The sequence below is a fragment of the Panthera uncia genome, chromosome C2 (assembly GCF_023721935.1).
Source record: "Panthera uncia isolate 11264 chromosome C2, Puncia_PCG_1.0, whole genome shotgun sequence".
Lineage (NCBI taxonomy): Eukaryota > Metazoa > Chordata > Mammalia > Carnivora > Felidae > Panthera > Panthera uncia.
Genome location: NC_064810.1, coordinates 128,346,364 through 128,370,998, shown reverse-complemented (window position 1 = coordinate 128,370,998; position 24,635 = coordinate 128,346,364). Strand labels below are relative to the sequence as shown.

General features: G+C 38.2%; 1 protein-coding gene across 1 annotated transcript in view; it reads right to left on the bottom strand.

The window, feature by feature from the left end:
* MRPL3 (mitochondrial ribosomal protein L3) overlaps window positions 1-24,635 on the bottom strand; it is a 51,255-nt gene that overhangs the window by 8,915 nt on the left and 17,705 nt on the right. Inside the window, exons 5-9 of the mRNA XM_049629832.1 lie at window positions 24,073-24,172; window positions 21,938-21,998; window positions 9,157-9,265; window positions 6,294-6,371; window positions 1,778-1,855 (exon numbers count right to left, since the gene is read on the bottom strand). Of these exons, the coding sequence (XP_049485789.1) occupies window positions 1,778-1,855; window positions 6,294-6,371; window positions 9,157-9,265; window positions 21,938-21,998; window positions 24,073-24,172 (426 nt within the window). The remainder of the gene's footprint in view (window positions 1-1,777; window positions 1,856-6,293; window positions 6,372-9,156; window positions 9,266-21,937; window positions 21,999-24,072; window positions 24,173-24,635) is intronic.

The window sequence follows — 24,635 nt, the reverse complement described above, 5'->3', positions numbered from 1 at the left end:
ACAGATATTGTTCCATTTGATTGCATCACTTTAGGTCTCTAATTCTCCCCTCATAGTCCTGGATTTTTTAAATCTTTTTCTCAGCTTCTTCTTTTTCCATAATTTTATCTTCTAAATCACCTATTCTCTCCTCGGCCTCTTCAATCCGTGCTATGGCCACCTCCATTTTATTGTGCACCTCATTTATAGCATTTTTTAGCTCCTCATGACTGTCTCTTAGTCCCTTGATCTCTGTAGCATAGATTCTCTGCTGTCCTCTATGCTTTTTTCAAGCCCAGCGATTAATTTTATGACTATTACTCTAAATTCTTGTTCCATTATATTGCTTAAATCGTTTTTGATCAATTTGTTAGCTGTTGCTACTTTCTGGAGTTTCTTTTCAGAATTCTTCTGTTTCATCATTTTGGGTAGTCCCTGCAGTGGCTCCAAACTGCAGGGCACTTCCCTTGTGCTGTCTGGAGTAACTGGTGTTGGTGGTCGGGGCCACAGTCAGACTGGTGTGTAACTTATCTTCTCCTCTCCCAGGGGCAGGACTCACTGTAGAGTGGCGTGGCCCCTGTCTGGGCTACTTGCACACTGCCAGGCTTGTGGTGCTGCTTTGATGGGATCTGGTGTATTAGCCGGGGTGGATCTGCAAGGTGCACAGGGCCGCGAGGGGCAGGCTTAGCTCCATTTGCCGTCAGTGGTCCCCTGCGGGGGGGCCCTGCAGCACCGGGAGGAACCCCTGGAGGGAGGCCAACCCGCCAGAGGCGGGCACCCACAGCATTGGGCGTTTGCACGGTGCAAGCAAGTTCAGTGACAGGAACTGGTTCCCTTTCGAATTTCAGCTGAGGGATGGGAGAGGGTGATGGTGCTTACCAGCGCCTTTGTTCTCCCACCAAGCTGAGCTCTGTATTCTTGGGCTCAGCAACTCTCCCTCCCGATGTCCTCTTGCCCTCCCTGCTGTCTGAGAGCAGAGCTGTTGAGTTTTAACATTCCAGATGACAGCCCACTGGCTGTCAGAACTCACGGAGTGTGGCCCCTCCGCTTTTGAAGCCAGACTTCGGGGGCTCTGTCTTGCTGGGCAGGCTGCCCCTCCACCACCCTGGCTCCCTCCCACCAGTCTGTGTAGCACCCACCACCTCTCCGCCCTTCCTACCCTCTCCCATGGTCCTTTTGTCTATGCTTGGTTCCGGAGAGTCCATTCTGCTAGTCTGCTGGTGGTTTTCTGGGTTATTTAGGCAGATGTGGGTGGAATCTAAGTGATCAGCAGGATGAGGTGAACCCAGCGTCCTCCCCTGCCACCATATTCCCCTCTGAGCCTTTCTATTTTTTTTTTTTTTTTTAAATATTTATTTTTGAGAGAGAGAGAGAGAGGGAGACAGAAAATCTGAAGTAGGCTTCAGGCTCAGAGCTAACAGCTGTTAGCTTCAGCTCTGAGCCTGAAGCTGGGACTGAACTCAACAACTGTGAGATCATGACCTGAGCTGAAGTCACACACTCAACCTACTGAGCCACCCAGGCGCCCCACCTTTTTGCATTTCTAAAGAGCCTCTATTTATTGGTCCTACCATTCTCACAGGTTCATGTTTTTATGAACATAGGTACAGGATATTTTGTACAACTTTTTCAGTCAGGTACTACTGAAAAGTGGCAAAAAATTTAATTTGGCAAAGATTATAGAAAAGCAGCCACTTATTTTCAAGCCACATTTATGGGCCAAAGGAGAATTTATGGCACATATTCACGTATCCAAACAATGGAAAATAAAGAGTTTACATACATTTTATATACATACCTTTACTAAGCAATTTTTATGTCCAGGTACAGAGCCATTTACATAGATTATATTGTGCTTTGTGTTTATTCTCCATACCTAAAGTAAGAAATGCAATTTCAATAGTTAAAAATTTGAGAATATACTTGTATTAAAACAAGCAATATGTGACTACAAGCTGAGTCTATAAGTAGCCTATAAAGTAATCATATTAGCACTTCAAAAAATTTTTTTTAAATTTTTTAATGTTTTTATTTTTGAGAGAGACAGAGTGTGAGTGGGGGAGGAGTAGAGAGAGAGGGAGACAGCATCTGAAGTAGGCTCCAGGCTCTGAGCTGTCAGTGCAGAGCCTGACGTGGAGCTTGAACTCACAGACTGCGAGATCAAGACCTGATCCGAAGGGACGCCCAACTGACTGAGCCACCCAGGCACCCCCTAGCACTTCAAAATGTTGAATGAGAATAGGAAAAATTCAAATGCTATGGATGACTTGTAATATAAGAGTATAACAGATGTGTTATGAAAGTGGTAGCAGCAATCCCTATCAAAATAACAACTTCACAGAGCTAGAACAAAATAACATTCTTCACAGAGCTAGAACAAACAGTCCTAAAATTTGTACGGAACCAGAAAAGACCTTGAATAGCCAAAGCTATCTTGAAAAAGAAAACCAAAGCAGGAGGCATCAGACTTCTAGTTGTACTACAAAGCTGTAATCATCAAGACAGTAGAGTACTGGCACAAGAACAGACACTCAGATCAATGGAACAGAATAGAGAACCCAGAAATGGACCCACAAACGTATGGCCAACTAATCTTTGACAGAGCAGGAAAGAATATCCAATGGAATAAAGACAGTCTCTTCAGCAAGTGGTGCTGGGAAAACTGGATAGTGACATGCAGAAAAACGAACCCGGACCACTTTCTTAAACCATACACAAAAATGAACTCAAAATGGATAAAAGACCTAAATGTAACACAGGAAGCCATCACAATCCTTGAGGAGAAAGCAGGCAAAACCTCTTTGACCTTGGTCACAGCAACGTCTTCCTCAACGTCTCCAGAGGCAAGGGAGAATGGGAGAAGATATTTGCAAATGACATATCAAATAAAGGATTAGTGTCCAAAATCTATAAAGAACTTATCAAACTCAATACCCAAAAAACAAAGAATCCAGTAAAGAAATGGGCAAAAGACATGAATAGACACTTCTCCAAAGAAGACATCCAGATGGCCAACTGACACATGAGAAAATGCTCAACATCACTCATCATCAGAGAAATACAAATCAAAACCACAATGAGATACCACCTCACACCTGTCATAATGGTTAACATTAACAACTCAGGCAACAATAGATGTTAGCGAGGATGCGGAGAAAGAGGATCTCTTTTGCACTGTTGGTGGGAATGCAAGCTGGTGCAGCCACTCTGGAAAACAGTATGGCAGTTTCTCAAAAAACTAAAAACAGAACTACCCTATGACCCAGCAACTGCACTACTAGGTATTTATCCAAGGGATACAGGTGTGCTGTTTCGAAGGGGCACATGCAACCCAATGTTTACAGCAGTGCTATCCACAATAGCCAAAGTATGGAAAGTGCCCAAATGTCCATTGATGGATGAATGGATAAAGAAGATGTGGTATATATATATATATATACAATGGAGCATTACTCAGCAATCAGAAAGTATGAAATCTTGCCATTTGCAACTACGTGGATGGAACTAGAGTGTATTATGCTAAGTGAAATTAGAGAAAGACAAATATATGACTTCACTCATATGAGGACATGAACAGACAAAACAGATGAACATAAAGGAAGGGAAACAAAAGTAATATAAAAACAGGGAGGGGGACAAAACAGAAGAGTCTATTAAATATGGAGAACAAACAGAGGGTTACTGGAGGGTTTGTGGGAGAAGGGATGGGCTAAATGGGTAAGGGGCATTAAGGAATCTACTCCTGAAATCACTGTTGCATGCTAACTTGGATGGAAATTAAAAAATAAGTAAATTATAAAAAAAAAAAGTGGTAGCAAATTTTCATTTTATTCATTCCATCTTAAGTTTATTTATTTTGAAGAGAGAGCATGTGCAAGAGGGGCAGAGAGAGTCAGTGTGGGCCTGATGTGGTGCTCAAACTCGTGAATGTGTGAGATCATGACCTGAGCTGAAATCAAGAGTGGAATGTTTAACTGACTGAGCCACCCAGGTGCCCCAACTCTCATTTTAAATATAAATATGAATTTATCTAATATATGGGTGAGTATCCCATCTCTATAAAGAATTTATCAAATTCAACACCAAAGAAACAAATAATCCAGTGAAGAAATGGGCAGAAGACATGAAAGACATTTTCCAAAGAAGACATCCAGATGGCTAATAAACACATGAAAAGATGCTCAACATCATTCATTATCAGAGAAATACAAATCAAAACCACAATGAGATACCACCTCACACCTATCAGAATGGCTAAAATTAACAACACAAGAAACAACAGATGTTGGCAAGGATGTGGAGAAAGGGGAAACCTCTTGCACTGTTGGTGGGTATGCAAACTGATGCAGCCACTCTGGAGAACAGTACGGAGGTTCCTCAGATAGTTAAAAAGAGAACTATCCTATGACCTAACAATTGCACTGCTTGGTATTTACCCAAAGGATACAAACATACAGATTTGAAGGGGTACGTGCACCCCTATGTTTATAGCAACATTATCAACAATGGCCAAAGTAAAGAGCTCAAATGTCCATTAACTGATGAATAAAGAAGATGTGGTGTGTATACAGACACAATGGAATATTACTCAGCCATCAAAAAGATTGAGTGTTGCCATTTGCAACGACGTGGATGGAGCTAGAGTATATTATACTAAGTGAAATAACTCAGAGAAAGACAAATACCATATGATTTCACTCATATATGGAATTTAAGAAACAAAACAGATGGACATATGGGGGGGGGGACGAAAAACGAGGGAGGGAAACAAACCACAAAAGACTCTTAAAGATAGAGAACAAACTGAGGGTTGATGGAGGGAAGTAGTAGGCTGATGGGTACTAAAGAGGGAACTTGTGATGAGCACTGGGTATTGGATGTAAATGATGTATCACTGAATTCTCCTGAAACCAATACTGAACTGTATGTTAACTAACTAGAATTTAAATAAAAATTTGAAAATAAAGTAATTTTATTTCAATTTTATTTAATACTAGCTTCCCGCAATTAGAAACTAGGGAAGTTACAACTTCTCTGGGTCTCATTTTCAAAATAAGTGTGCTGAGATGGCTCTCATGTGCATGGCCTTTCATGTGAAAAAAAAATTTACACAAAGGGAGAGAATGGTCAAGAAATGGTAGTGAAAGAACAAAGCATGTGAGGTGAAAATGAAGTCTGACCCACAGTTCATAGCTAATAAAGGCTAAGTGTTAAAATACTATGGAAACTGAAATATCTCACATATACACACATGCAAATACCACCACCCCACCCCCGACATACAAAGAAAATATCCACAAACAGATACAAACAGGTGATCTCTCACAGATGTAAAAATAATAGAAGGGAATAAAAATCTTTGGAGTGCCTGCAGGACTCAGTGGGTTAAATGTCTGACTTTTGATTTCAGCTCAGGTCATGATCACATGTTTGGTTTGTGGGACTGAGCCCTGCATTGGGCTCTGCTGCTTGGGATTCTCTCTCCCTCTCTCTGCCCCTCCCCCACTCATGCAAGCTCTCAAAATAAATTAAAAAAAAAAAGGGAACAAACCTTCAGATTTAATTACATAAAGTTTAAAAAAAACTGCTGGTCAAAATTTATAAATAAGTAAAAAAATATATATCTAGAATAGAGGCTGGAAGAACATGAACCAAAATGCTAATAGTGTTTATCTTGGGGTATTGTTTTCAAGAATAGCTATTTTCTTTGTACTTTCTATACTTTGAAATGTATACACATACATATAGAAACATTGGTTATTTGTCAAATTCCTCAGATTAGCAGGGATTGAATTTAACTTCTCCCCTTTAAATATATATAATTATGGATATATACCACAATCCTTTTTTTAGTACTATCTTTCCCTCCTGTGTTGATGGTCTCCCTCTCTCCTCCTCTACATCCACTTTTATTCATTCACACCTTTGACATATAATCCAAAATAATCTGGCATGTAATCCCACTTTTCTCTGTGCTTATGTAATGGCACAGCCACATATACATGTAGGGAGCTTTTGTTCATTAGTTGATAAAAGGGCAGTATTCTACACAATGCTCTGAATCTGACTTTTGTTCATGCGCTGTCTTCTTGTAGAAACCTACCAGGTCAAATAGATGACTTTTTCTTTTTATGACGGCACATTGCACAGCTTGGGTGTTAGATGAACACACTACCATGACTATGGCTACACACACACAGAGTTCAAGTATCAGAACGATTCTACACAGACACACATGCAGAACATCCTCTGGTGCCTTTGCATTCAGGCATTAATTTAACTATTCCTAAAAAAGAGTCACTTCAGAAACTTACTTTTAGTCCATATTCTGTCCTATCTTTGTTTCCCATTTGTCCAGGCATTTTAGTTCCAGGCCAGACTCTGGCAACATCCTACACAACAAAACCAAAATTAGCACTGTTAAGTACTCTCAATTTCAAATAGAACAGATCAAACTGAAATGCAAACTGAGACAGGAGTTATTAAAATGTTGGACTTTTTCCTCATTCTGCTAGGCCCCAGTAAGGAACTAAATATGGATTTAGACATATTTACCCCAGAGGATTTCCTTTCTAAATTAAGTTAGAGCAACAAAATAAATACAGACTAAGAAACATATGTAGGAGAAAAACTCAGTAACAAGAGAGTAGCAACTGAGCTAACACCAGTTGAGAAGGAGAAAAGAAAAATTACAGGACATAAATACACGTCACACCACCATTCAAGGAAGACTTGACTGCCTGGTCTGTTTTCACTAATCTTCTGTATTAACTGACTTAATGGACTCAATCCACACCACTGCTGCTGGAATGGTTCCACTCCCCCACTCTTGCTTTTGATGTTACTCTCCTTCCCCAGAATGATTAAAGGACAGAATTAGTTATTAGAATATCGAGTTTGTCCAGTCCTGGTTGTCTCTGATTCATATAATTCAAACAGCTTCACACAGTCTCTCTGATTCTGGCTTTGGTAACGGATAATACTACATCTAAAGAAGCAAATTTGAATTACATCTCAAATGGGAAAGCTTCTCATGACACATGAACTCTTGGAATATAAACACTTCTGTATCACTAATCTGACAACCCGCAAAACTCCCATGGAAGTTGCTCACCATAGCATTAGAGTCGGTTACTATGTAACCAACACAGATTAAAGACAATTCTGCATGTTACAGACTATCACTCTTATTCATTCTAGAAACACACTCAGTGATAGGCACACCTTGTTTAACATTACATTACTAAAAAAGGACTCTGCCCTCCCCCCCCCCCCCATTAAGTTTACATTCTCATTAAAAGTACACCCTCTCTGGATTATAAAGGTATTTACCAGCTAATCCTGAATGGCAATATTTACAAACACAGAACAGTGCACTTCATGACAAATAACTAAGCTGAGTTATAAAAATAGGTTCTTCTACATGTCATTTATTTCATGACAATTAACTAACGAGTCATGTTCTTCCACATGCCATTTTAATTGTGTGTGTGTGTGTGTGTGTGACAGAGAGAGAGAGAGAGAGAGAGAGAGAGAGAGAGAGAAAGAGAGAGAGAGAGAAAACAAGCCTAATTTTTTTTAAAAGAGCTAGGGGTGCCTTAGTGGCTTAGTGGGTTAAGCATCTGACTGTTGACATCAACTCAAGTCATGATCTCACGGTGTGAGACTGAGCGCCATGTAGGGCTCTGAGCTGAGCATGGACCCTGCTTGGGATTCTGTCTCTCCCTCTCTCTCTGCTCCTCCCCTGCTCAAGCCCTAAGTAAATAAATAAATATTTAAAAAAATAAAAGAGCTTTGTTGAAGTACAATGCACATACCACACATTTTACTCTTTTTAAAGTATACAATTTAAATTAAAAAAAATTTTTTTTTAATTTACCCATTTATTTTGAGAGAGCACGTGTATGTGAGAGGCGGAGGGGCAGAGAGAGAGAATCCTAGGCAGGCTCTGTGGCGTCCCAACACGGAGCTTGATCCTATGAACTGAACCATAAGATCGTGATCTGAGCCGAAATCAAGAGTCGGAGGCTTAACCAACTGAGCCATCCAGGCTCCCCTGAAGTATACAATTCAAAGATTTGAGTATACACAGAGAGTCGTGTATTACCACAAACGATCTTAGAACATTTTCATTCAATCTCAAACAGATATTCCAAACCCATTAGTGGTCACTCCCTCCAATTTCCCCCAGCCCTGTGCAACCACTAATCTACTCTCATCTCCACAGATTTGCCTACAATGGACATTTCACGTAAATGGAATCACACAATATGTAGTCTGTGACTGGTTTCTTTCCCTTAGCATGTTTTCAACGTTCGTCCATGTTGTGGCATGTATCAGTACTTCATTCCACTTTATTGCTAAGTAACATTGTATGAATATACTACATTTAATTACCTATTCATCAACTGATGAACATTTGGGTTATTTCTCTTTTTTGGCTATTATGAATAATACTGCTATGAACATTCAGCAGACAGAGAGCTAAGGAACAAATAAATACACACATACGAACATATCTATTTCTCTTATATACATATACAGTAAATGTATACTGATATCTACAATCTGAATTCAACCCTATAGGGTTTGTTCTAATTTCCCTCCTTTTCATACCTGAGTATCTTTTTCTAATAGTGAGAAATTTGCTCCCATTATCAATATATTCACTTATCATATTCAATCCTATAATTTACAGGAAATTATTTCAGAACACAAAATTCCTTCTCCATTTTCTATGTTCTTATTGTTTGTTTCTCCATTTTTCCTCTACTACTTCTCCCTTGCATGATACCATTCTTGACAATCTTCCCCAACAGTCTCTGTTAAGGCAAAGATGACTCTGGGAAGGAACCAGTGGGGCAGATTGGAAGGGCATTCTAATATCTGATTTCTTGGCGCAGACTTCAGAGGGCAGGATGGGAGACAGAGATGGAAATGAGAAAGCAGGAAGGAAAAGTACTGAGAAGACTGGCTGTAAGTATGTGGGTTATAATGAAATGATTCACGTCTGGCTCTGGAAAGTGAGACCAGGACTCATAAAAACGTGACAAGTACTATGACCCACCTGGAGTCAGATTAAAATTATGTGACTTGATCCCAAGAACAGACTAGAGCACTGTATGTGCAGAAGCTGAATATTTAGCATTAAAAAGAGGTCACTCAAGTTATACTTACACCAGTTGAAACAGCCCCAGGTCTCCTGTGGGTTTTTGTTTGACCATGAGTAGCAGGCTGGCCTTTAAATCCCCATCTTTTCATGACGCCTTGAAAACCTTTACCAATACTGAACAAGGTAGACATTAGAATTTATATAATAAACAGAGCATAAAATATTCCCAAGTGTGCATTTTCTTAATAGTACCTTGGAATTTTAACAACGCTGCTTATCTAAATAACTGGGAAAAGCTATGCAAGAAAACTGCAAATGAACAGTTCTTTACCTATGTCCTGTCTGCACCCCTTCCTGGAGCCTCATTCCATATAAAATGATTAATTCAAAATTATGAGACAAGCTAAGCAGAGGAAGTTCTATCTGAACAGGGAGTTTTATTATCCTGTAAAACAAGGGTAAATTTCTAGAAATTCCAAAGTACTCATAAGCTATGTAGCAAGCAACCATTAAGATCCCCACCACCTGGTACTCATGCCCTTGTGTAATCACCTCCCCTGGAGTCTGGGTGCGCCTAGGAACTCAGGTCTAAGGAATAAACTGTGGCAAAACAATAAAAGGTCACTTCTGACATTAGGTTACGAAGAGACTGTGGCTTCCTACTTGGCATACTCTTCCTGCTGGGCTCTGGAGGAAGTCAACTGCCATTTCCGATAGAGTGTCATGTGGTAAAGATGTCTCCAGCCAACAGCTATGGTCCTAAGCCTTGCCAAGGCCAGGTCAGTGAGCTTGCAAGGCGGTGTTCAGGTTGAACCGAGATGACTACAGCCTTGACTGCCTGGTTGCAGCTCTGTTAGAGACCCTGAGCCACAGGCACTCAGCTAAGTTGTACTGGGATTCCTGATCCCAGAAACTGTGAGGTAATACATGTTTGTTGTTTTAAGCTGTTATGTTTTGGGGTAATGTGTTAGGTGGCAATAGGTAATAGAACACTAAATATAACAATGCCCTAATGCTGGACAAAGTTTACTTTTATAAGTTATCTGATGGATCTTGCTCTCAAGGTTTGAATAGGAAGCTCACAGAGAAACAGAATCAGAGACTAGCAATTTCTTAAAAATCTAGTATTTCAATTTTTAAATAAAACCATTCTGTTTTCAAATTCTGCTCAGTAGAGAAACATTCTGTGATGCAAGCAGAAAGTGGGTAATACTAAGGTTCAGCATTATTAAAGTTGTCTTTGTCAAATATATCAGTACAAAGATACAATGAAAGGGGTAGAATGCATTGCAAGGCTGTACCAAATATATCTGTATACTCTTAAGATAATAACTTTTTCGCCTTTCACTAGATAATATGTCAACATATTTTTAATGCTGTATTCCTTAATGTTAACAAAGCTAAATATTATTAGTGCATAGTTCAGGCCACTTACAAAATGGACAAAAAGCACAAGATCATAAAAACCATATTCTTTCCACAAGGACTTTGTTAAGTATTTGTCAATTATCAGAGAGTAATGGATTGAAGTAAGCCCATACAAGTACAAGTTTGTCTTAAATTAAGTCAGTAATTCAACATAAAAACAATATGAACTATGTACGCGTAGAACCTAACAGCTGAATATTATCAAATTACAGGTCAAAAGTTACTTGTATAGGAATAATTTAAATGTAGCTTACACCATTTTCTTCACATTAATCAACTGAATGCATCACTGATGATGTGCACATAATTCTGCCTTGCCTCAAAAACTCAAGATAATGTTTATTCCTAGTCAAAGAGCTAAAATAGTAACTTAACATATATTAAATGAGAAATCCACTATAACTTTTGCAAGGAGATTATCATCTAAGAACAGAAACTGTGATAATCAAATGTTTTACTGAAATTTTGCTTCTGAAACTTAAATATTTCTAGTTAATGCTGCATTTTAGAACATTTAAAAAATAAAATGCTTGGCAATTTAAAAATAAAGAAGAAATACCAACAAAGTCATTTGACCCTCCGGATAGTATCTGGCAAATAACACTTTAAAGAGAAAAAGAGAGGGGACTAGCAACACTAATCTAAACTGAACATGTTTTAAAAATACCACATTCTAACACTGGCCATTCTTGGTAGAAAGTTTACTAGTACCTTCTGAGTTCTCAAACTGATTCATCGCTTACTTAAAGAGTGCTAGTGTGTGCACCAACAAAACAAATGCCAGGTAGATTACAGAAGATAATTTAGGTCGTTTTAAGAGTACATGCTTATAAGAAAAAAGCGGCATCCTGAAAGTGCTAATTATCTGTTGACTAATTACAGACTGTTTTTCAATCTAGTTCTAGAATGCATCATGTTGTTATGCTGTGAACAATGGGAACCTCTTCAGTAAATAACCTTTAAACAACAGGATAAATGCAAATGACATGACAAATTATTGGCCCAATTCAGATGATGGAGAAGAGACTGCACCTGTTGATCCATGGGCGGTACAGGTATCTATTCTACTGCTTCTCTCAGTTGTCACCCAACTGGAGAACGAAAACAAAACAAAAGCCAAGAAGAGAACCGAACTATATACTTAGCATACCCAGTCATATTTCAAATATAAGGTTTTCACAGGTCACATAAAAGAAAACCTTTATTTTACTAAAAATATACACAGCACATAACACATATGCTTTACCTCCCTACCCCTTTTCTGCTGTAGGTTTTAGTTAGCAGAAAAAAAATCAAATAAAGGAAAATTCAAGTCAGAAAGAACACAATGTGAGATGTTCCGAATTTCGTGAGATTTATCAGAAAATTAGGAAAAACATAAACATTTATCTAAAGCATTTATACTTGATAAACCAAAAATTCATCAGAAAGCTCAGAGATCCTATTAAATTTAGGAGAATACTACCCTTGTTTCTCAGTCCATTTCCCCTTAGTATACTTTAAATTCATGAAGGGCAGGGGATCGTGTTTTATTCAACCCCTGTACCCAACCTAGAAAAGTCAGTTATTTTGTTACTGACTATAGCTGTGTCTTAGGAAGAAGGCTAATTCTTTTCCTATATTTTGTCCTATAGTTTCCAAATGTTGTGTATAACGGGCACGCCTTAAGATGATGGTGTTAAAAAAGGGGGAGGAGGGGCTTAAAGGTATGACAATCATAGTATCTCACAGAAGAAAATGCATAATTTAATGTTTCCCCACTGCATTTTATAAATCTCTAGAGATAACTGTTATGTGAATTTCATTCCCTTGGTGTATTATGTCAAAAGCATAAATGTCTATCAGTAGACACACAGATTTTACTACAAATCCATCATGTATTTCCCCACATTGCAGGAAACTGCCGTTGACTGCATGATTCTAGATATATTTGTATAGGTGATAAAACAAAATGCCCACAGGTGAGGAATGCTCTCAACTCCACTCATTCTGAGTCCTTGGAGAACTTCCTCCCAAATTCTCATCACCAAGTTTTTCCCTCGACATGGGCTTCATCTATCTTTCTTTCCTTGGTATTGCTTTTTCTCCTCCTTGGGAAGCAAATGGTTCCCCCTTCATTCCCAAATCCAAAGACTTTTATAAAAATCAATTTTTATTATGGAAATTTCAAAACTTAGTCAAAAGCAGAGAGACAAGTACAATGAATAACCTATGTATCCCATCACCCAGGGCCAAATATTACCAACTCAAGGCTTATTCTGTTTTATCTATTCCCCTCCTCTGTTAATGAATTATTTTGAAACAAATTCCAGGTATCATATCATTTCATCCATAAACATTTTAATATGGATCTCTTTTAAAGATCCTTTTCAAGAACAAAACCACAATACCATTATCACAATCTAAAAAAATTAGTGATTCTTAATATCAAATAACTAGTCAGTATTCAAATTTCTATGGCCTTTTTAAAAATAGAGTTGTCCTCTATCCTTCCTGCTTACCACCCTTCCCCTCACTACTCTCAGTCATCATTTCCTCCCTATTTTTCTGCTTCTCTAGCACTCTTTGAGAAGTTTCTTACCTCTTGCTGCTACATGAAACGATGGTCTTAAGAGTCCTGTGGCTGACCCTCATTTCAATATGGTTTAAATCAGGGTTGGCAAACTACAGCCTATAGTGGCCACTTTTGTAAATAAAGTTTTACTGGAACATAGCCATGTACATTTATTTACTTATTGCCTACGGCTGCTATGGAGCTATAATTTGCAACAGAGAACATAATGCTTGTAAACCTCAAAAATTTTAAATCTGGCCCTTTGAGAAAAAGTCTGCTGACTCTTGAACCTATTACTAATAAGCCAGGGTTTCACAAACTTTGCCCTCTGGCAAGAATTCTGCTACTATCTCATTCCACACATGTACTGTCCATAACTAATCGGAAGTATCACAGCCATTCAATCATAATGTTTCAGAAACAGAAACTGAACATCTCTCTTTCTTCAAGCTATGCTCCTTTAGAGACACTAGAGTGACATTCCTAAGACAACAGTCTTTTCACACAAGCTTTCCCCTGCTTTAAAAAGCAAAACAGCAACAACAACAAAAACAAGCAAACTAAACCATAACCTTAGGTGGCTGTCAGTAACTTCTTTAGCTTGGGGTATATGAGACCTTTCATAACTAGGTCCACTCTACCTTTCAAACACTGCCCATCCTAGTCATAGCAGATTATTCTGTGAATCCCTAAGTATTCCACTCTCTTTCCTGTTTTTGCTCATTCTGCTCCCTCAGCCTCAAATACCCTTCTCACTGCATTGTCTTTCTACTTTTACCATGAAAAAGAACTGAAAGTGTTTGTCGTCATGTGTTACATCAGCTACAAAGTACTTGATTTTTTTTTATTAAAAATAATCAAAATCCATTCTGTAAGTAGAGGTTTTTGTATCAGAACCATTTCTAAATTGAGTTTTACTTTTTCTCTTTACCTGATTTATGCTGTAAAAAGTTTAAGTGACTTGTACATAATCTCTCAGAAAAAAAATAACTGAGTACTAAATGGAAGAGCGGACTCTTGACTTGTCTCAAGATACCCCAAGATCAGACTATATTTTTATGGAGGTGAGGGTGGGAAAATAAAGAAATCAACTGATTGAAAACCAGCCTCTCTATGGTTAAACATTCCTATGAATAGAGGGAAATGGAGACACACATCAGGTCCTCACCAAAATCATGACTGGGCTGCTTCTTTATGAAATCGAGCAACTGAGAATAGATTAGAGTAAGATGGTATCTTTACTTGTGAAAAAGTAATGTGAAATATAAAGGCATAATGTCCAAATTAACAATCAAAAGAATCTCTTGTAGGATATAATTTGATATTACTTTCCTATGTTTTCAATTCAAACCACCCAAAAAGCTTTTCTTCTTTCTTTCCTTTTTTTTAATGAGAGACAGAGACAAAGAGACTGAGAAAGAGAGAGCCCGAGTTTGTGTGACAGGGACAGAGGGAGACAGAAAGATAGATAATCTTCACCCAGTGTGGTACCAGACTCGGGGCTCCATCTCACAACTGGGAGATCGTAACCTGAGCCTAAATCAAGAGTCGGATGCTTAACCGATTGAGCCACCCAGGAGCCCTCCCTCCTCCCGACAAAAGCTTTTAATTAAAACTTTTTTTACTAGTAAACAAAAAAGGAAAATTTTTAATAAAATAAATTATATGCACGTAAAAGGCCCTATTAGCTAATTCATGATCTCTATCAGGGTTAGCCTTTAATTTATGATAAACTAATAAGGCACAAATGTTTCAAAATTTCATTATAGCTTCTCATTTCAACAAACTCCTGCTACTTTCATCTCTGCACATTCCAAGGATAAGGCGTCTCTCCGAGGACCCCCATAAACTTTAGGAATCAATTTGTACCTGATTCAGTGTTGTCTAAACCTATTCAAGCAGTGATATACAGCTCCTGAGCCCACAAGGCACAGTGGAATTTTTCAGTTGCTTTGTGTTCTATCACATTTAGTTAAAAGCTGGCACCGAACAGCTGTATAGCGGTTACCGTCTAGGATGAGTTTGTGACAGCATGACCCGAAATGTAGAATGTACTGTTTCTGTCTAAAAACCACACACCTCCCATCATTATCTGGGAACATTTTTATCAACGAGTGACTGCTAGGAGTACACGGCGTATAGTTTCCTGACTTCAAATCCAGCTTATTCAACAGCACAGAGAACCAAATATGCAGTGACTCCTTTGAATCCTCTTATAAAAGGGAGCACTTCCTGGCTGTCCTAAATAAACTCAGAAAACCCTATTTGCTGTCCTAAGTTCACTGTGTGCTTCTGAAACACAAACACACATACACACACAACAACAACAACAACAACAACAAAACCCAAAAAACAAAAAACCCTCAAATAACTGAATCATTTCATAATATCCTGAAAGGACATAATAGTTTTCTGCAGGTCTTTAGCCATATCACTTTCTTCAATAGATCAGAAGACCATATTGCTGTTTTGTTGAATCTACTGTTAAGTCTTCCTCTTCATTAATATAGATAAGAGTGAGTTAATATAGATAAGAGTGAGTCTCATGCCCTTACGGTAAAGAGCATGAAATCTACACTCAGACAAGTTAAGCCACCTGCCCAAGGACAAATCCCTGGTAAATGGAAGCATCTGGCCATGCTTTCAACCGAGGTCATACTGCCTCTTGGGAACCAGATTAGAGTAAAAACACAAAAATATCCAGTACGCTGGAGTGTCACAAAGCTTTAAAGGCATCCTCATTACTCTGTAAATTCTAGATGTAGCAGGTAGTATGTAATCTTAAAACGACATAGAGTGCTTTGTAAAGCTCCAACTTTGCTATGCAAGTCAATCTTAAGATGGCAATAACTAGATGTATCAGAAAATACCACCACACCAGAATTCCTAATGACTTAATGTTTTTTATTCATTTTAAAAGATATTTCCTACTGAAAAAAACTTTCCCCTAAAATCTGAAAACAAATAAAAAAGCAGTAATATCAACAATACTGATGGCAGCCAATACTCTTGAGCATTTAATAAGTGGCAGGCCTTGAGCTAATAGCTTTCTGTGCATTCTCATTCAATCTTTACAACACGGCTATGAGGCAGTGCTAGAATTATTCTCATGTTGAAGATGAGGCAACAGAGAGGTTGAGAAAGCTGCCCAGGTCACACGGCTAAAGGGAAGCAAAGCCCGTGCTTTTGGCCATTCCCTATTCTGCCTCTCATTAGGCCTTACTTTTGCTGATTTTGAGTAAAAAATGCTATTTCGTATAGTTAAAAGTGAGGCGATACTATACAAATTTTTAAAGCAACAAAACAACAAAATATAACCCCAAAACACTACCCACCAAACTCTCCTTTATCTTGAAACACACATTCACTCCGATTTAAGAAGGATTAGTTTTTATAGAGGTTATTTTCTTCTATAGTTTAATCACTCATTTTGAAACTGTTTCATTACTATGCTTAAAAATGTACTGCTTTGAATAATAGTAAAGTAACTTACTAAAAATGAATTAAAATTGAAAATGTACAGGGCTAAACAGCAATTGTATCCTGAAGGCAGCACATGCCTTGTTTTCTCCTCCTAGAGTTCAGAGCAAGCATCCGCTAGAAAGAAGAATAACGGACTAGTGGGGAAGGTTTCTGCCAGGATACAGGCACCCTTCTGACAGTATGCAGGACTGGGCATAGAGGCCAAAGAGTCTTTGCTCTTTTAAGAATCCACCTGGCGGGGCACCTGGGTGGCTCAGTCGGTTAAGCGGCCGACTTCGGCTCAGGTCATGATCTCACGGTTTGTGGTTTCAAGCCCCGTGTCGGGCTCTGTGCTGACAGCTCGGAGCCTGGAACCTGGAGCCTGCTTTGGATTCTGTGTCTCCCCTCTCTCTGCCCCTCCCCTGCTCATGCTCTGACTCTCTCTCACTCAAAAATAAACATTAAAAATAATAATAAAGCTTAATAAAACACTTGGCAGGAAAGGGCACCACGCCCACGTCACAGAGGTATCAGCACCATCGGTGTCCTTCCAGTCCTTTCAGACAAGACCTAACCACTTTTCCCTACAATGTAGAGTGCATTTTTACAGTTTTATTTTTGTTGATTCTTTCATTCTTGTCTAATTTCTTTCCTTTAAAAAAAAAACCCTATAAAATATGACAAGCACCATTAGGATTCACCAGAAAACAGTGGGCTAAGCATCCTATGTTGAGGACAGAATCAACAGTCACTCTCATCTCACCTACTGTTTATTCATAGCCATTTCCTTCTCAAAGCTGAGAGTGAAAGAAAGGGAGAACATCTATTAGAAGTTACACTGGAATGTAACTGCCATTATAGAACAGGGATATAAACTTTAAAAGATGCTAGGGCAGGGCGTGAGGAACACATCACTGTACATGCTAGTCTTAAATTTTTATTTAGAATGAATTACATAAAACTGTCATATTTCAAAGACAGGGCTTTTAACAGCATAGCTGTAAACAGGATAATGAAACTGAAAAATTATTCTGCTAGAATGGTTTTAAAAAAATTTTTTTAATGTTTATTTATTTGTGAGAGAGAGAGAGCCAGACAGGCAGAGTGTGAGTGGGGGAGGGGCAGAGAGAGAGGGAGACACAGAATCTGAAGCAGGCTTTAGGCTCTGAGCTGTCAGCACAGAGCCCGACGCTGGGCTTGAACTCACGAACCATGAAATCAGGATCTGAGCCAAAGTCACACACTTAACTGACTGAGCCACCCAGGCGCCCCTGCTAGAATGGTTTTATATATTAGATGTAAAAACCTTTCCTATTAATTTAAATTAAATTTAGATTCTCAAGCCCTCTGGATGAAAAATGATTTCTGGTATAAAAGTAAAAATTAAAATGAACTCTGGAAAGTATGTATTTACCTCATATTCCAAAGTGACGCTAGTAAATACTTATTTATACAGAAAATCATACCCAAATTTGGCACAGATAAATACAATGTATCTTTCAATGCAAGCAGATTTTCCAATGCAATTATTAACTGAGAAACATTTAAAAATTTAAGAAAGTCTTCAAGAAGAAGTTACTACTGTTGGTCACTGGTCACTTAAAAAAAATGCAGACGATTTCATCCTTGAAGTAGTTTCTATTAACATTGTATTCTCTTATTTTAGGTAGTATTTTGTTTTAAATTTTCTTATCTATCTAACTATCTATCTATCAATCAACAGTGTGAGGAGGGTAGAGGGGTGGGAGGGAGCAGGGGGTGGAGGGAGAGGGAGGGAGGGAGGGAGGGAGGGAGAGAGAGAGAGAGAAAAAGGGAGAGAAAAGAGAGAGAGAGAGAATCTTAAGCAGACTCCATGCTCAGCAGAGAGCCCAATGTGGGGCTCAATCCCATTACCCTGGGATCATGACCTGAGCATAAATCAGGTGCTCAACCAACTGAACCCTCTTTTCAAATTTAATTTAATTTTAGTTTTTTTGTAAAGTAGGCTTCATGCCCCGCAGGGAGCCCAATGAGGGGCCTGAACTCACAACCCTGAGATAAATGCCTGAGCTGATATCAAGAATTGGATGCCCAAGCCACCTAGGCGCCCCAAATTTTCTTAGTTATTCCTAAACTATGTTTAGTCAAGCAATTAAAATTGAAGGTATAAAGTAAAAAAAATTGAAATACTCAAAATATAAGTACAGATTTAACAATTAAATATAAATATTACAATGTGAGAAAAATGAAGATTTTCAATGAGATTAATTTCAGATTTTTCTTTTCTAATGGAAAGATGATGAAGACCATTAATTACTAAAGAGACCAATTTTCAGTTTTATGTTAACTAAAATGTGAGTTATAAATAGGCCTACTTTTATTGACACTGTTACTCAAAACTGGATCGATTAAATTTGCTTGCTGTAAAACAGATGTTATGTGTTATAATTTGAATACAGACTTAGGAAAAGGAAAGGATTAGGATTCCAAGCTGGGTGAAGGAGTAGGAAGGGAATGTGGTTCCACTGGTGAGCCCTTGACTGTTCTCTAGTCCAGTGTTTCTTAAAGTGTGGTCCCTGGACTAGTAGCATCTACTTCAGTAGGCGCTTGTTACAAATGCAAATTCTCAGGTACTACCCCAGACCTACCAAAAAAGAACTGTGGGGGGGGGGGGCCTGGAGGGTGGGGTGTCCTGCAATCTGTGTTTAACAAGCCCTCCTGCAGATTCTGAAACCTACTCAAGTGTGACAACCACTGCCCCTGCCTATAAATCCATATCCTTCATCGTGTGACCTGTGTCACTGTACGATTTTTTTCTAACAGGATTAATAATTAAGAAAAGGGGGTCCAGACATATCAAAACATTTAAAACAGGGGCTGGAAATGGAGGACAAAGAAGCAAATCTCTGGCCACAAGCAAGACATAGTAAGGGACTGAGAGTACTCGTAATCTATTCCCAAAAGATGATGGTTCCATTTATAGTCAACAAGGAGAAGAACATTCTCATTGGCTGTAAAGAACTTCAACTCCGTAAACTGAGAAGCATCAGGAAAAGGAGACAGGATTTAAAAAGGAAAAAGAAAAGCGAGCAGATGCGTGTGTGTGTCCTCCATTATCTGTCAAGGGCAAAAGGGAGAGGCAGCAACCACCAGGACTGCATGCAGCTGAGGATCCAATGCTGCCCCTGGAATTCAAAACGGCTCCTCGTGAGAAGGACAGAGTCCCACTAATTTACAAACACTCAGAAGCATCTTGAGGCCATAATAACATGCTAGCTACAAGAGTCACTGGAAATATTCAGCAAAAAGCGGAAGTCTTATTTCATCACATCTGAAGTAATAGGACGTAAAGACACGCCCACGAGACTAAAGTGCACACTTGTGTGGGGTAACTCTTGCCAGTTACCTGGTGAAAAGTCAAACAGAATCCTGGACTGCAGCACACACAACAGTGAGATCTTCTCAAATGAAGGTCCTCCCTTCTCCAGAGTTGAACGGCAACTACTTTAAATCCCAGGGCTAGTTGTTCCCCCAGCTCTTATCAGCCATCTAGTCTTGAGACTGGCACAAGGATTTACAGTTTTCTAGGTACATGATATTAAAACTGTTTTCTTTTCATTTTATACTCGTAATAAAAAGGATGAAGTTTTAAAACTAACTTTTAAGAAGCCAATGAAACCTGACAGCAGCATATGAAATGAAAGCATTTGCTGAACACAGCCATCTGAAAAGCTGGCTTTAGTCCAAGCTAGTCACAAATCCCAGCACAAGGCACCTGCTAACAAAGGCCTCTGACTTTGTAGGACTTCTCAGAATAGCTCATATATTCGGTAAACTAGGTAACGGAATTCATGCACTATCAGCTGTGTGTATATTAACAAAATTACTGAGGTACTTTATTATATGTAATAATCAACTCAGAAATTAAAAAGGAAAATCATCTGATTCACGACACACACATCTCCCCAGGTAACGAAAGTTTTACAGCTCCAATATTCTGAGTTCTTGACAAGGAAAAACAGAATAAAGAAAGTTGCCAAGTAATTTTAGAGGCCTCAGTAAGTAGGAATGAGTCTGCAACAATCAGGATGCAGGAAAAAAAGGGGGAGAAGTCCATAATCTCTCTAAAAAGAGGACCCACTGTATTGTCCATCTATCTGGACTCCATTTCTAAATAGCTAATCAAAGGTAAGAGCTGTTTGCTATGGCTCTTACCTGAGTGGAAATAAAGTGCATCTGACTGCATTAAGGAAACTGATGCTGGCACTCATCTGGTTTCCTTGCTTAAAAGCTCTTTGGCTCAGTCACTGTGATTGTCAGACTGTTCCAGAGCACCTGTGGACCACCGTTAATTTTCAAACGGTTCCCAGACCCATTTTTCAAATGACAAAAAAGGCACACAAAAGAAGTAAAATTATCATCTGTGGTGACAGAACAAGAAACAAGAAGAGCCAAGAGCTGATATTTGGAGTTTAGTTTAGCCTAGGTCAGGTGGATTCTACTAACATATACTGAACAATTTCTACACAAACATAGACGGGGGCTCAGTTACTTCATTCCATAGTGAACTAACCTTAACCAAATTTTGAATTGCTGCTTCTGTAAGAGCTAAATGTTTCCTGGAGATCATCCTGCCAGTACCGAACTTATCTTAAGTCATCTGACAGTAAGATATGAAAAAAGTACAGTACCAGAAATACCACTGCCCAGTCTGAAAATGGATCAAAGTCAGCATTTTTCTGTTAGTGCGACAAATAAGGGTTGATTTCTGTCAAATTAAGCCCTTGTTTAAGGATAAAAAAATATTCTGTTTTTATGGAAGAAGTCTCACTTGTCCAGCACTGAGAGATAACCCCACACTGCTAGAGGCCTAAGGTGTAATACTACTTCTTCCAGCTTTTGATAGGCTTTTATTTTAACACAGTTAACAAAATGTTTTATAGTTACCCTAGGGGAACCTTAAGCAAAACAACCATCACAAACCATATAAAATGTTTGTAATGTTTCTAATTTAACCATCTCCTAGAGTTGGAAGAACCACCAATTACTAGATGACACAATCTCAAAAGAACTGCATAGCACTGTTCATTTATATTTCACCATCAAACAGCAGGTAGCCTTTGGTCTTAAAAATAGAAGCGGGCCCAACCCACAAAGAACCTGAGTAATGTGACCTTTCTTTCAGTCTCATTTCCAGAAGCATGCGTCTCAGTTTAAAACCTGTAAGTTGATGTGAACTCTTCACATACAACTAATTCAGTGCAATTTAAAATCCAGTACAATCAGTAACATTATAGAATTACGAATAAGAATAATGGTTACTTAATCTTTACTCATTGACTTGAAAGACTATACTTTCACTTGCTCTGTTATTTTTTAATATGAGAAGAACAAAAGGAAAAGAACCTGTTAAGCGGACCTACGTTTTGGCTGTGACATCCACATACTGTCCAGGGCGAAAGTGAGCAGCATAAAGAGGAGTGCCTTTATGAAAAGAAAACAAGCAATATATGAAATGTCGGCCCAGAATAATGTCACTGAACATAAACCACATCTAGAAAGCCTATCAGGTTTCCAAAAAAGTAGAAGATTCTCTTCTGCAATTATAATTATTAGAAACATCAATAATTAAAATTGTTCATCAAACATGTTTTAATCCACTGTCCATGGGCTGAAGAACAATGTGCCCCAGAATGTTGGGCCAACAGATCACGGCTGGCGGATGGGCTTGTGCCTTCACAGAGGCCAACGTGGTACTGGTTGAAATGGGTAATTCACATGACAGACACTGTATTCTTACTGGTAAATACATGGGTTTGATGATTTTTTGTTGCTTTGGTAAATAACAATATAGTGACTTAAGATATTTTTCCTATTTCATATAATGAAAATAAAAATAAAAGAATGACTCAAAAAAAAGTTCTGGCTGGATCAAATCTTTTTTAACCATTAGAGATAAGTTATCTGAAAGTAGGAACTTAAGTGTTTGAACCCAGGTTCATTGTACACTGGATGTGTGATATCCATATATAGCCCATACATATCTATTTTTGGAAGAATGGTCACTGTATCCATAAAATATAGTTATTCTAGCATGCCTGGATCATTTAGAATACTGAAAAATTGCTATTATTGATACCCCTAGTTTTATATACTAACATTTCCAAGTCTAGTTGTATGTAAATGGAGTCTTACTTAAAATACATCAGAAAAATGTGTTATTTAAAGGAATTCTGTAAGTGAAAGTCCTGCACAACATTTTGTTTGCATCAATTTAAAGTTAACACTATGAGAACTATTTAATTTGACAATCTGCAAATACTGCACATTTACCATATGTACAGTTAGAAATACAGAAGTATAAGACACGGTTCCTGACCTCAAGAATTTATTATATAGGTGAAGAATCAACATTAACATCATCAAATAAGAGACATTTTTCTTAAAAACAAAACAAAAAAAGCCATAATCAATGTAATAGGGAATATAATTGAATGCTATTTTTGGCTCATTTAAAACAGGGAGTAAGATTCTATGGGATTTCAGAGGGGTAGTATCCTTTAATGAAGGACTTAACCTAGATTTGTATGGGCAGAGAAAAACATTGAACTAAGAAAAAATAGGGGAGATTAAAACTGACTGAATTTCTAGGAGGTTGAATGACTTGAACTGTTGATACATGACCACTTTTCACCACAAAAACAATTTCAAATGGTTTGAGCTACAACAGAAGTTAATATGGACTTAATTTTTACATTTGTTCCCTTAATTCCATTCACTTTAGCTTTAAACTATAAAACTTGCACTTCAAAAAACACTTTTAATTCTAGCTTATATCAAGGCTGATCCTCTGTCATTCCAATTAATAAGGCCTATTGAAATTGTATTTTACATCATGAAATTCAGTTCAGATATTAAAGTATTAAATCTCAAGACACCCTCTGACTAATTGTTAGAACTCAAGTTCAAGACATGAGGGAGCTTTTCTGAAGTTCAAAGATGTCAAAATGTTGTTAACTACATAAACCGACATAAACACATTGCCAAACTGTAATTTTTGACATTTGGTAAAGTAAAATACTTTGGAATTTTTAAGTAAGGATCGAGGTGCTATGGTCAGTCACTCTACTGTTTCATATTTTCTCAAATTCTTCTATCTCAACGGGGGTCTAGGTATTCCTCGCTTACTAAAATGTCACCCTACACCGAGTGAACTTCACATTTTAAAAGTTAGTGTATTTAAAAAAATAAAAAATAAAAATAAATAAAAGTTAGTGTATTTATTTGGAGTGACTCTTCCAAATGTAAAACTCTCTGTACAAGTTAAAAACAAAAGCGCTCCTCCCTCTTTAATGGAAAACAAAGAGTTCTCTACAGTTCTTTCTAGTCAAAAAAGAAAATGGCTTGTTTGTCCCCAGTGATTAAATTAGATGCCATTTTGTATTTAAAAATAAATGTTTGGGGCTTTGTATCGTGGATTCAACTTTATCAAAAGGGCTAACATTAAACCACGTATCTGGGTATTTTTGCCTCCCTCCTCTCCCCAACCTCAGATTACCTGGTTTAATCACAGCATTATCTGTTACACGAAAGACTTTAACTTTCTGTTTTGGCGGCAATCCAAGTTCTTGGTAAAATTCCAATAGAGATGGAGATTTCTAGAGGAAAAGCAGTACACATAAGTAACTCATTAATACTAAAGGTGGAGTTCAATACACAGAGATCTAAACCAAGTTATCAACAAATCATTAAGAGCACACTGTTCCCCTAATGAACAAAGAGCACCACATTCCTCTTATTTGGGGAGGTAGGATTTTTATCTATAATCCATTACACCAAGGATCCACCATGTGCATGGTGGAGCTCATATACACTAAATGGTGAAAGACTTTTCTTCTGTAGGAAAAGAAAGACTTGTGATCATATGTGAATTCTGACTGGAGACTGTAAGTATCAAGAAACCTAATCCTAAGGCACCTGGGTGGCTCGGTGGGTTAAGCGTCCGACTCTTGATTTTGGCTCAGGTCATGATCTCATAGTCCATGGGATAGAGCCCTACGTCAGGCACTGTGCTGACAGCATGAAGCCTGCCTGGGATTCTCTCTCTCCCCCTCTCTCTGC